This window comes from Phyllostomus discolor, chromosome 5 (assembly GCF_004126475.2).
Source record: "Phyllostomus discolor isolate MPI-MPIP mPhyDis1 chromosome 5, mPhyDis1.pri.v3, whole genome shotgun sequence".
Lineage (NCBI taxonomy): Eukaryota > Metazoa > Chordata > Mammalia > Chiroptera > Phyllostomidae > Phyllostomus > Phyllostomus discolor.
Window position 1 is genome coordinate 3,291,407 of NC_040907.2, and position 13,054 is coordinate 3,304,460.

General features: G+C 53.9%; 1 protein-coding gene across 1 annotated transcript in view; it reads left to right on the forward strand.

The window, feature by feature from the left end:
• The first annotated feature begins 1,805 nt into the window (after positions 1 to 1,805).
• CAMTA1 (calmodulin binding transcription activator 1) overlaps positions 1,806 to 13,054 on the forward strand; it is a 735,454-nt gene continuing 724,205 nt past the window's right edge. The window contains 1 exon segment of the mRNA XM_036025251.1: positions 1,806 to 1,947. Within this exon segment, the coding sequence (XP_035881144.1) occupies positions 1,923 to 1,947 (25 nt within the window). The 5' untranslated portion in view covers positions 1,806 to 1,922.

Genomic DNA, 13,054 nt, shown 5'->3' on the forward strand with positions numbered 1-13,054 from the left:
TTATACTAATTTTCATTGCCACCAGCACTTTTAAGAATATGTTTCACCACACAAATTGTCGACATAGGTGCTATTAAGAATGCTAATCGATAAAATATTGTACCCTAGTTGTTAAAATTTTGTATATTTTGAGGCTCATAAAACTAAAGTTTCTTGAAGAATGAGTGTGTAGTACAAGACATTCTTTCGAAACATCTTCATTTCTGGAAAACTTCAATTTTTGCTTGTGAACACTAGAAAAAAAGAACACATGTTGAGATTGGCACAAAATTCACTCTGACAGCCAATCTTGATGCCAAAACACTTCGGGGAGGACCTTTTGCTGATTCTAGTTGTCATCAACGGTCGCAAAGGAAAAAAAAAATGTAAAGGAATGAAACGTTCTCAGTGCAAACCATACGGGAGCCACAGAAAGGCTGGAGCTCTGCTTTTCACTCAACTTTCCTTCCTTTTCTTTAAACTCTGAGATTTCAGCCCTCTCCTTTGTTTCCGTTATTACCTGCCCACGTGCACAATTTCTGAATTTCTCTAGGAGGGAGCATTTCATCTTTGCCACCGCATCCGGCTTAGGCTTCTCTGTACAGTGTGTGCCGGTCCCCCAGGTGTGGACGGATTTCCAGAAAAGCTGCAGCCGTGTCTGTCCCCCATAGGATGGATCCTACCTAATGTTTCTGGGCTCTTTCTTCTCGGCTGTCACCTAGCTCGTCTCCCCACCTCTCACGGAGCGCTAGTGAAGTGGACGCTGTAATATTTGTTTGGAAAAGCCACGAATATAAGCCTAGGATTGAAGGAAACTTGGCTCGCTGAGCCCTCCGAGCAGGCGCGCCGAGGTTGATCTTTTTCCTAAGATTTTGTTCGGCGGCCTCACCCTGGGACAAGCATTTGTGAGTCATCGGCTCTGTGGGTCACATGGCCAACGTGACCAAAATAAAGTTTCAGTATTTTAAGCAGCTAGAAAAGGGGACAACGGAGCACACCAGGGGTGGGGAGCAGAAGGCGGGCACCGGCGGGCACCGGTTGGGTCGGGTACCGGCGAGTGGGGCTGCGGCGTCACCGGCCGAGGGGGCGGGGCGCCGGTTAACTGGGAGGAGGGGAAGGGGCGGGTCCTGGTGGGAGGCGCGCCCCTCCCCCCACGGCTGGTAGCGACGCCAGGACTCCCGGCTGATCGGCTCGGGAGAGGGGCGCCTGCCTGACCTCTGCCCCGAAGCCCCTTGGTTCCCCTGCTGTCCCCTGGCTGTGACAGACTGCGAGAACCCGGAGACCCTGCCGCGTTCTCCAGGGCCGTCGGGACCCCACGCGCTAGCAGCGGCTTCCCCGGGAACGTCCTTCAGCCCCGGGAGCACGCGGGAAAAGCCCCGGCGCACCAATGAACAAGCGCCTTCCTCGTGACGGTCACGCTCGGGGGCGGGGCTTCTCTTCGCCGCTCCCAAGTTCCGGGAACCCCCTTTGATTGGTCTGGACGGCCTGGGAAACACTGTAGTAGCGCCCAATCAAAACGCCACGTCTCGGCCTCGAGGAAATATTCCGTGTGGAACCCTTCCTGATTGGGCAGTCCCTTCGGGCTCTGGCTACTGGGAAGCTTTGTTTAGGTCTGGAAGGCGGGCTTTCCTCAGAGTGGGTGGGGAGGGGGCGTTGACCCTTGACCAATCCTTTCATTCCGTTGGGTGGTGACTAGCCAATGGGCCAGATGAATAGGACGCTCCTCCCGGAGAGTAGTGAGACCCCTGGTGAGGGGCGATTGGTGGTGGGAGCGATGAGTGGCAGCTGAACAGCCCAACAGGCGCAGTGCGTGGGCCGCGGGGCGGGGCCAGGGCGGGTGCGCGGCGGCGGCGGGGTGGCTGGGCCGGCGGCGGCGGCGGTACGAGGCGCGCGCTCGGGGTCCCGGTCGCGAGGAGGAGGAGGATGTGGCGCGCGGAGGGGAAATGGCTGCCGAAAACAAGCCGGAAGGTAAGAGCCGGAGCATGAGGGCCGGGGGCGGCGCGGCGGGCGGCGGGACCCGGCCCCGCCGGACATCCCGGGCATCGGCGGCGCCGGGAGGGAGCGCGGGGGCGCGGCGGCGGCGGGCGGCGGGCGCCCCAGTCGGGAAGGGGGGTGGCGGGTGGGGGGCGGAGCGCGGCCGGTCCTGAGGTGACTCGCGGGGCGGTGGAGCGCGGCGCCGCACACCCCCACCCGGGGGCGGGCTGGGGCCGGAGGGGCGGGGGGCCGGCGGGCGGGGGCCGGGCCCAGTGAGGAGGAGGAGCCGGCGGAGGGAGGGCCGGCGCCTCCCCCACCCGGACCGGGCATCCCCGCCGCTCCCGGGCCCGCGGCGCGGCCCCCGCCTCCCGCCCCCCGCGCCGGCCTGGTGGGGGCCGCGGGGCGGAAAGTTTATCCGCCTCGGGCCCCCTCCGGCCCCGCGCCCCACTGCCCCGGGCCAGTCCCCGTCGGGGCACGGCCGGCGCTCTCACCCTCGCCGCCGCTGGCTCTCGAGCGGCAGGGCCAGGCGGACTCTGTCCAGCATCACCCTCCGGCCCCGTGGGCGCCTCCCAGAGCCGGCGGGGTCCCCGCGCTTCTCCCCACCAGGGGGACCCCGTCCCGCTGAGCGTCCCCGGGCCGACGGGCCTCGTGTGACCCCTCCCCCTCCCCTTCCTGGGAGGGGGCCTGCGCAGCATCCCCACCCCTGGCAGTCTTTCCCATCCTACTCTTGCCCTTGCACCCCTTGCCGCTAGGAGGGTGGGGTCTCCGTTTCTATGGCAAGTGAGGATCTCCATACTCGCTTGCCCTTTACCTTCTGTGACCCTGATCCTTCTTTGGCACCGGGGTCTGTCTCGTCCTCTCATCTTCCGTGGACTCTTTTGGGGCCTCCGCACACCATCTATTGACCCTTCAGCCAGGGGACTCGGGCTACCCACGTCCCCTCACCCAGTGGTTAGTGGGGGTCTGTGCAGCGCTGAAGTCACCCTAGATGGGAAAGCGGATACTTGGTACAGATTGTGCACACTCCCTGCACACTTTCCCGGGTCAGGGTGAGCTCATTTCCTGACTACCCTTCGACTTGCCCTCCTTTTCATTCGGGAGAGATTGAACATGCCCGGGCTCCCTTCCCCGCTGGTCTGTCTCCCTGAACATGTTCTCGCTCCTCGCACTTGTGGTCTGGACGAGGGTGGGCGCCCCGTCAGATGTAGGGCAGGGCTCCCATTGTGCCTCCTCCTGGAGTGAGGAGGGACCACCGTAGTCACTCCGGTGTCTGAGGAAAACCAGGTTATCGTTTAGCTTCCAGCTTACTTTTCCCTCTTAGGTGGTGGCAGTGTTCACCAGTTGACACTACCCCAGCAGGAAGACGGGGCTCGGGCCCTCGTTTTTTGGTGTTCCAATTACTGCCTTGCTTGCAGTGAGAACCAGACTCCGTACACGCTACATTCAAGAGCCTTTGAACCCTCCCCGGAAATAAACTTCCCATATCTTTTTTAGGAGAACTCATATCCTCCTTCTGGCTTCTGTTTCCCCGTCAGCCATATTTAGTGAGCCTGTTACCTTGACTTTTTCTAATTTTCTTAAATTGTATTCGTGTTGGCTGGGTAAGAAGAAGCCATATGCCTTTCCATCCAGAAAAGGGAGTGTAGACACCCATGTCGCCCACGTGCCTTTCGGGAAGGGGCTGCTAGTGTGCTCCTTGTACTAGAACGTCCCTTGGCCCCGGTGCTGTCCCTCGTGGGACCCTAACATTTCTTTCCATCTTGTAACTTCCAGGTGAAGGGGAAATTTGGGCGCTCACTATTTTTGGCTGCTCTGATTCTCTTTTGGCAAAAAAGATGATCATGATGCTATGCATATGTTTATATATACACGCATGTAGGATTGTATTCATCGATGAAATCACATCCATTACATATGTGCAGAGATCTGCGAGGGTTAGATGACTGTCTCTACATTTTGGGCGTATGTGGGCTCTTTGAGATAGGTGCACACACACACACACACACGTGTGTATATATCTCACTGTCATTGGTGACTCTTCAGGCTTAGGAGAGTCAGAAGGCTCATTGATAAATGGCCAGTTCTCACCACTCTTTCATTTGTCATTCGCACGGCACCGAGTAAGCGGATGACGTCCTGAACGCTCACACGCAGCGTGGACGGCTTGCCCAGGCTCCCCCGGACTCAGGCATTCCGAGCCGGGGGCCGGTGTTCTCAGCTGGGTTCCTCACAGGGTTAAACGTGCTCATCTTCGCTTCCTCCCTGCCGTGCAGGGGGAAGAGATTTTCATGTATTTGGGGCAAACGAGGAGTGGGTGAGAAGAAGATGTGTTTCTGTGACAGAACTGGAAGTGAACGGCCATAAATATGTCGCCGTTTTATTTTGGCTATTTAAATAGTCGAGAGAGGTTGTGCGCATCAGGAAGAGGTACCTCTGGGAGGGCCCGTGACACTTGGTGACGGGGCGGGAGGAGTCGTTCTCCAGGTTTTTCCTGAGCGGCACGTTCTGTGTGTTTGGCTGACTGCCCTTGGCTCTGGGGCAGGGGCAGTGATGGGAACCTCCTCTGGTCCCCTCACTTCCTTCCCTCCCAGAGCTGGGAATGGGTGTTAGCTGCTGTCACTGACTTTCTGACGGGCTGGGTTTGGAGCTTCGTCCTCCCCAGCAAGCTCTGTCGGACTCGGAAGGATTTGGACCTTTTTTTTTAGATTTTAGATTTTATTTACTTATTTTTAGAGAGAAGGGGAGGGAGAAGGAGAGGGAGAGCAACATCGTTGTTCAAGGGAAGCAAGACAAACATCGATCGGCTTCCTCTCTCAGACCCCCACCTGGGGATCCGGTCTGCAACCCAGGCATGTGCCCTGACTGGGAATCGAACTGGTGACCTTTGGGTTTGCAGGCCAGTGCTCAATCCACTGAGCCACACCAGCCGGGGTGCATTTGGACCTTTAAGCGCTTTTCTACCGAGGAGACTCCCCACCTGGGTTGCCGAGGAAGGAGACAGGGTCATCTGGAGGACTGGTCAGCTTAGGCCGACCCGCAGGCTTTGCCCTTCATTTAATCCTGGGTTATCTAGTGAGTGTAATATCCACCGCCTCAAAGTAGCACTTTTGACCTCAATGTTCTTTTCTGCAGGTTTTTAAAAAGTTTGCATATTTTTTATTCTGTGTCTCTTCTCAGCTTGACGGAGTTGTGTGTTTTAGGTTGTAGTATCACTCGCCCTTGGAGAACAAGAGACGACACCCTGCCGTAGATGTCGGTGCTTTCCCGGCAGAGGCCCCTCCTGCCGGGCACCTTTGCCAGCCCGGCGCCGTCCCGGCGATGCCTTGGGAGTGTCCCCTGCTAAGCGGGTGCTCGAGCCAGTGGGCAGTGGTGGGCAGTGGTAAAGGTCAGAAGAACACACCTGAGGTTAGTGTGTGAAGTTAGGCGCTCTCCCCTGCGTGCGACGCTGTTGTGCCCCCGCGCCGCCTGTCCCCGCAGAGCGCCGGAGATCCCCTTCCTCCTGCTCCCCCAGTGTGATGTGTTCTCCTGTAGCCGGTCAGGCTGCTGCGTCGGTGTTCCTGGCCTCCATCCCTGTCTCGTCCCCTTGACCCCGAAGCCTCCGGCTTTTTGGACAAGGTTGGGTGGCCCCGGGACTTCCCTTGTCTTCCTGAAGTCCTGACCCCCTGCCTCTGGGAAGGGCCGGGCTTCTCCGTCTTGGCCTTCCGTGGGCTCAGAGTGCTCACGCGGTCCCGGCAGCCTCTCCCTGGGCTCTGATGGGGCCAGGTTCTCCTTTTCAGAAGGCGAGGGCTGCTTTTGCTTGCTCTTCCAGACGTATTTATATATCCTGCTTATCCGCGTTTTTCCATTTCTTTAGTTTTCCGTTTCTTTAGCTTTCCCCCTAAAATAGCCTGTTCTTTGGGGTCAACTGGCATTGTTTCAGTTCTCTGTTTATGCGGGGTGTGGCCCCTGTGCTCGCGGGACTGCAGCTTTCCGGCTGCGAGGGGCCCGTGTGGCGGCCCCACGCTGTTCCCCGCGCCTTCTCCACTCCTTGGGGCCACCCTTCGTCTCCCGTTTCCTGAGGTCTGGGGGAAGGACCCCTTCGTGTGCAGTGGTACCTCTGTCCGGTTTCCTTCTGGAAAAAGCAATGGAAGGTGATTCTCGTGTTCTCTCCCTTTCCCTGCATCGTGCCTGTTGCCTCCTTTGTGGGGCCCTTGGACCTGTTACCTTGGAGGGAAGGTGTTTTTGATCCGCCATCCGTCACTGCGCGCACATCAGTCCAGGGCTGCTGCTGCAGTGACGTGCGGGCATCCGGGGGGTTCCGTGGCTGGGCGTGAGACTGTCGGGGTCTCGGTAGTCTTTGAGTGGGAAGAGCACGTCAGTGTATCTCCTGCTTGTCTTTCTCTATGGTTTTGTAGGGGATTTTTTTCTGAATTTAATCTTTTGGATTATCATCTTACAGAAATATACACTAATAGTGCACTGTTCCACCGAACTTCCCCGAGCCCTGCAGGATGGGGGACATGGGGAGGGTGGAGCGCGCACCGGGAGAGGCACCTGGCAGCTCTCCCTCAGACCGTTCGAGCGTGTGTGTGTGTGCATGTGTGTGTGTGTGTGTGTGTGTAGAAAAGTAAAGTCAACCTTCTTTTTAAGTGTGTAGGCATAACTGTGAGGTCATGGAGGTACGTGGTCGGCTGGAATGCCCGTTTGACGTTTGAACAGCAGCAGCATACGGGGTATTGTGTGGGACCCACAGTCAGGGGCATCCTCTACAGAGGAGGTGGTAGGGAGGTAGTGTTCTCTTCCCGTTACCTGGTACGTCTCGGAGTATCGCAGGGTAGGCACTGCATGAGCTTAATTAACATCGATGTGAGAGGGGAAGATCCATCGGCTGCTCCTGGCCCTGACTGGGACCCGAACTGGAGACATTTTGGTTTGCGGGCTGGCGCTCAGCCCACTGAGCCACGCCGGCCAGGGGTCTGATGTAATCATCTTTGCTTTTGTTTGTTATGTGACTCTTAATTCTCTGTACTTGTAAATGGTACTGGTATTTGTGTCTTGCCTTTTTTTGTTTTTTTTTTGTAACAGCCTCAGCTTATTTTTAGATGCAGGTAGGGTATATATATTGATGGTAATAATAGGAAAGAATTGACCCGAAATGCACTTTTTCCTTCGCTTCTGTGTTAAGTCGGGTTTCCTTCTACGTCTGTGGAGACCACTCCTGCTAGTGTCCCTTGTGAGGAGAACTCGTGCTGGGGGTGCTGTCGTGTGTGGTTCGGTGCTCCTTGACTCGTGTGGGCATGCGACCGACTGTTTCTTGTGGTGACAGGCAATGTGTGTGTTTCTTTTGCATTGCCCCTAAGACAGATCATTTCCTAAAATGTTCTGTGTCTTCTGGAATCACTTACAGTGCCCTCTTTCTGATTTCCAGGTGACTTCAGTCCTACTTCGGCCTCCGACATAAAGAGCCTTTTTTATTGCCATCATTATTATAAAACAGTATTTGTGGCTCTGCTGTATCCGCAGCCTTTGTATCATCCAGGGAAGAGGGGCCCCCGTTCCTTTTGTCCTGTGGTGGGCAGTAGTGTTACTTCTTGGTTCCTGGAGGCTCGGGGATGGGATGGGGGCCGAGCCACGCGGCAAGGGGTGGGAGGAGCATTTGTAACTGGATAGTGTCCCTGGTGGAACCCTGTGTCCTTCAGGCAGCTGGGCTTCCCCGTCGTAGGATTCTGGAAATTTGTTTTTGCTGTGTTTAGTCTTCCTTCTGTCTCTTTGGCTCGGTAATGGTAAATTTCTTTGGGCACAGCCAACAAGTACGTACTCATTCGGGGCCTTCATTCACAAGGATGTGGGGGGTCTTCCAGCGTGACTTTGCCTGTTACAGTCCTGTCGCCGGTCTCTGTGTGTTTGTGTAAGGAGTGTTCTTGCTCTCCGCTTCTGTGTCCAGATAACGTGAATGAGAGGGCACAGTCTTTCACTCTGTTTCAGGTTGCAGTGTGTAGTCTAGCCTTCCTTCTTGCGTTGGAATGCCTACCTGACTGGCGACAGGATGTAGACTGACCAGATGCTATCGGGTTTTGTGATCAGATGCCCTGCATTCTGTGCCAGCAGAGGGTGTGTACCCGTCGGCCCTGTGTTGGGATGTATTACCGTCCGTCAGAGGAGGGGGGGCTGCCCGGTGTACGCGTCGATGGTCTTCCACGCAGTGACACTTGTCATGTACTTGCAAGGAGAATGTTCTTCTGTACATACTCACATTGGACAGCAGTCCCAATTCTCTGCACTGTGGGGCAAGGTAGAACATGGTTTTCTTTTTTCTCGTTTCCCATCAGTATGCTGGCTGTGTGCTCCTAAGGTTGTGTTGCATCTTTCTGCTCCGAACGCCATTGCTTGTAGAAGGTCATGGGCCTCCTTGTGTAAAGATTGGTAATGCTTCCTGAGCATTTTTTAGCTCATTACCCTGGACTAGAAAAGAAACATTATGCACCCCACTGCAAACAGAGGCCAAGTGTCAGCCACACTGCTCCCCCTTCACGCTTTTTTCCAGAGGAGCGTTCATTTACTCCCAGCTGATTGACACACCGTGAGATGAGGCCGGTTCTCCTGCGCTTACTCCTGTTTTCCCCCGGTAGGGTTGCACGCTCTCTTACACGCATGGCCTCTGCTCATGGGCAGCCGTGCAGCTTCCTCCTGCTTTATTTTCCCAGACTTGGCCGGGCCTTTCGGCCGCGCACCGCCTGCCTTCCCGAGACTCCCAGTGGAGGGCGGCGGCGGGGGAGCTGTGCGGGTTCGGGTGGCGGTGCCCTCTGCCCCCTCTGCCCTCTCTGCCCCCTCTGCCCCCGGCAGGGCGGGTGTGTGGTCACAGGGGCCCACAGTGGCCTTCCTTGGAAGACATGTTTGGGGCCGGGTTCCTTTAGTTTTAAACCTGTTAGCAGCTGGACAGTAAGGGGCATTCCTCTCACCACTCGTCCCCCTTCCCGACGTCATCTAAAATTGCTCCCTGCTCTCTCGGACAGAGAAACCCATTCGAAAACAGCATCCCTACCCAAACCCCAGCAGAGCGCACTGGAAGGCCAGCTCGGAGCGCTCTGCGGCGCAGCCACCGGCTGTGGCCGTGCCGCTGAGGTGGTCCTTGCCGTGCCCGCAGTCCTCGGTGGCTGGCACGTGAAAGCCTTTTGGAACACAGAGCGCTCCAGCGTTGACTAGACCAGGCGTTGTCTCCCCCATTTTTCCTTGTCAGTTACCACAGGTGAGATTACGTATTTAGTCTCTGAAAACACTTGCAAAGTAGATCGTTTTTCCTCCTTTGTTGCCACCTAACCGTTGGAATGAATACTGGAATTTGGCTTCTCCTAACAATAGTAGATAACTGTGTCTCTCTTCCGTGTTCAACACCTGGGAGGAAGTGGGACCTCACCCCCAGAGGTGCAGGCTGACAGTCGGAACTCGGGCGTCTGCCTCTCTGTAGCCCGCGCACGGCCGTGGGGACAACGTGTGCTTTCCGCTCCACGCGGCAGCTGCAACAAGTGAGGAGGCCCCAGGTAGTTACGCGTATTTCATCTGTTTTTACACCGCACATCTGACGAGACGTGTCTGTGTGTTATGTTAGAGTGATACATACATGCAAGCAGAAGTACTCCTGCAGTGAAAAAGAAAAAGAAAAAAACAAATCCTTTTGTTCTAGTTTTGAAAAATAGGTATTTTTTTCCTTCATCAGGTTGATTTAAAATGCCACGAGGCATTTTTTGAAGGTATAGTAGTACAATCAAGAATTCATCTTTTTAAAACCTAGATTTGGCTTTTAGTCCTTGTCTGAAAAGTTGTTTCTGAGGGTGTGTGTGCGCCGTTGGTTTTCCGGGGCATTTGGGTATCAGACCATTTGGAAGAGATAAAAGGAAATTGGTACAGAGTGTGAAATGATCAAATAGGGGAAGAAAGATGCAGTAGCGAAGGAATCACCCATTTATCGTTAAAAATGATCTCCAAGCGATGATTGGAAGTGTCAGCTCAGAGATTCTAAGGGAAAACGGAGCGGCAATGTGCGCGCCCTGTTGAAATCGGTGGATACGCCTGTCGTCCAAAGAACTCTCCCCGAAATGGGGGTGCTTAGAAGATAAAGAAGTTGATGGGATTGGTTATTTTAAAATGTTAAGTGTTTTTTCTCTTTTTAAAAAGTAATTGAAATAAAATAACCCTTCTTCGTGAAGAAAATGTAAACTCTAATGGAAGTTGAGCAGAAGGAAGCATTTACGACGACGTGGAGATGGAAGATAAGGATTTTTTATTGCGAATCCACAAGGGGGTAGTGATGTTCTATCGAAGATGTTTGTGGTGGAAATGCGAGCTGATCTCCTCGAACGTTTTAGATTTAGAGATTAAACTGGTCTCTTTGCATTTTAACTTAATAAGATCTTCTTTTTCAAGTCTTTGGCAAAACTGGCAAAATTTTTTGTTGCTTAAACTTCTAAAAAATTTATTTTGGGAGAATGGCTATTTTAAGCCATCTGAATAGTAAGGAAGAGAGAATGTCCTTGTGGTTGTGTGCCTTGGAGACATCACCAAGGATCCGAGGGTCACTTGTTTTCTAAGAGAGGGATGATCTTACATTTCCTGGGAAACATTCGGGATCTAGAAGTCAGTTAGTTAAGTGTCCCGAATAAAGGGACTTTAGTGACTGGTGTCTAGACTTTACAGAAGTTTGTATGACTGGCTGTATTTCAGGTCTGCCAAGGGATGAAAAATGTGAATAACCCACACCACTAGCCGCGTTTAATAGTTGTAAGTAAATCAGATTTTTGTAATCTTTTTTATTAGTTTATACTACATCATTAGATAAAAGCATTTTTTTCCCTCTCACAGAAAGATCCCAGTAGCTTGCTGGAGGTCGTGAGCCCCGTCCTGTTATATTCAGAATTGCTTAAAGTCAGGGCTCGAGTGTCAGGCCGGGCAGTTTCGAGTGGAGAACGGAACCTGGTGTGCTGTGCGCTGGTTTCTGAAAGGGGGGCGCGTGGTGGGCGAAGGGTTTAAGGTGGGGGTGGGACTGTTTTCTACCGATTCAGTGGCAGCTAACCCTGTCTTTCAAGATACAGTTTTTAACAATACTGTGAAATAGCTCCATGGTTTAGAAGTTATGCTTGTTTGTGGCATATACTTAGTGTATTTTTCATTTTGGGTTTAGGGAAAAGACTGTTGATACCGTTTTTACCTCTTTCTCTTTTTCCCCCCCATTCCCTTGGTCTGAGCAAGGGCTTTTTTTTTTTTTTTTTTTATCTCCTTTAGTAAATACAGGGCTGGGGACTTAGCATCCCCAAAGACGCGGTGTCTTCATGCACTGCCCTGAGCTCTGCCGGGAGCTGAACTGTGACGCCCACGTGCCCGTTCACGGGTTTGATTTTTCTGAGTCTCTTTTCTTGTTTTGTATTCCTGAGCTGCCTTCTGGCACATTGCACAAATCAGTTTACCATCAGTCAGCCCGTAAATCAGAGATAAAAGGTAAAACAACAGATAAGATGCTGGGGTTGTTTCGGTGGAGCTGCAGTTGCTCATGTCGATGGCATCAGTGCAGTTTGGACAAGGTTTCTGGTGAAACAGAGTGAAACCTAGAAACAGTCCGCTTAATTATCCCATGGTTTTGTGGGTTGAGCCGTGTTGTGAACATGCCGATACCACGTTTTTGTGCTCCCATGGAGTTCAGAGGGCTGGGCTGTAGCTTGTCAGGAAGGAGCCTTTCTGTGGTGATTTGACTAAATCGGAGCGTTCTGCTTTGTTTCAGAGAGCTTGGGCTTGCAGATTAAATTAGCCTCTACTCAGATTACTTTTGGAATGCATTTGGACTTTTGCGGGGGCAGTCTGTGTTGCTCTTGAAATATTTTAAATGGCTTTGCTCGATACCGATGCTTTCCGTGTGTCATGGTGGTTATTCTGGAAGGGGCAAGCGGGCCTTGTGTTGGGTTGGCTTTCATCTCCCCTAGGCTGTGTGCTCGTGCGTGGAGCTGTCAACTCCAGTTTCTCCTCCAGGGACGGCACGGCACGGCGCTGCGTGGAGCTCGGAGCTGCAGGAAAGCAGTGCCGGAAGCGGTGGTATCTGGAGTTCTCCTGCAGGGCCGTGTGCGCGGCTGGGCCTCTGGCGCGCGGGGCCTCTACTGAGCCTCCTGTAGTTGACGAAGGGTGAGCTGGACAGAAGTTCATTTTCTCTGCTTTCTCGGGGGTTTGTTGACTTTCTGTACATTTAATTGTCAAGAAGCATCTAGATGTTTCTATTTAGAATGTGTTCTATTTAGAAATCATGGTAGCTCAGTTACAATTTATGGTGAGAGGGTCGATGATTCAAACTGCATCCGTTTTGACTGGCACCCAGCGTTAGTCCTGGAATGACTTCTGAGCTCACGACGACTCGGATACGGCTCCTCCCAGCCTTAATGAATTGAGAGCTCCGTGCTCCTTCAGGGTCAGCCGCTCTGTCTGGCGGGGGCGGACCTGTGCGGCGCTACCTGGCGCCCTCCTCTTGCTGGGCGCGGCGAGAAAGACGTACCGGAGCTCGGGGACATGAAGAAGCGTTTGGAGATGACGTAAACGGCATTTATTACTTTCTCCAAGACCCGAATCGTTTTAAAATTATTTAAATGCAATTTCTAGGACAGATTTTGATTGTAAGTAATGAGGGAAGGAATATTTAATGGTGGAGGATGTCCATAAACGCTCCCTAACTGTAAAGCCACGTATCCCTAGGGTTTATGACAAGTTTGGGGTTTTGACGTCAGGTTTCCGAGGACTGGGATCACCAGCTGTGGTGTCAGCACCTCGTTTTGTCCTGCTCCGAACCACACGACGCAGGACGGGTCCCCGGGCTGAGACGGCTTAGCTTGCCCGTGCGGCCTCTTGACCAAGCCCCCTGCGACCCGCAGCCTGGGCGCTCTCCTTCAGCCTCCGGGAGCGCTCGGGACTGGGACCTGGGACCGCGGACCTGGGACCTCGGACCTCAGCTAGGTGTGATTTTCTGCTGTTCCTGTGCCACCGTGGAGGCCAGGTGCCGGAGCCCTGCCTTGCTGCTTACCAGATACCACTTCCCCGCGCTTGCTTCTGGCACTGCCGCCTCTCCCCTGCTGTCCCTGGACCCGGGTGCCCG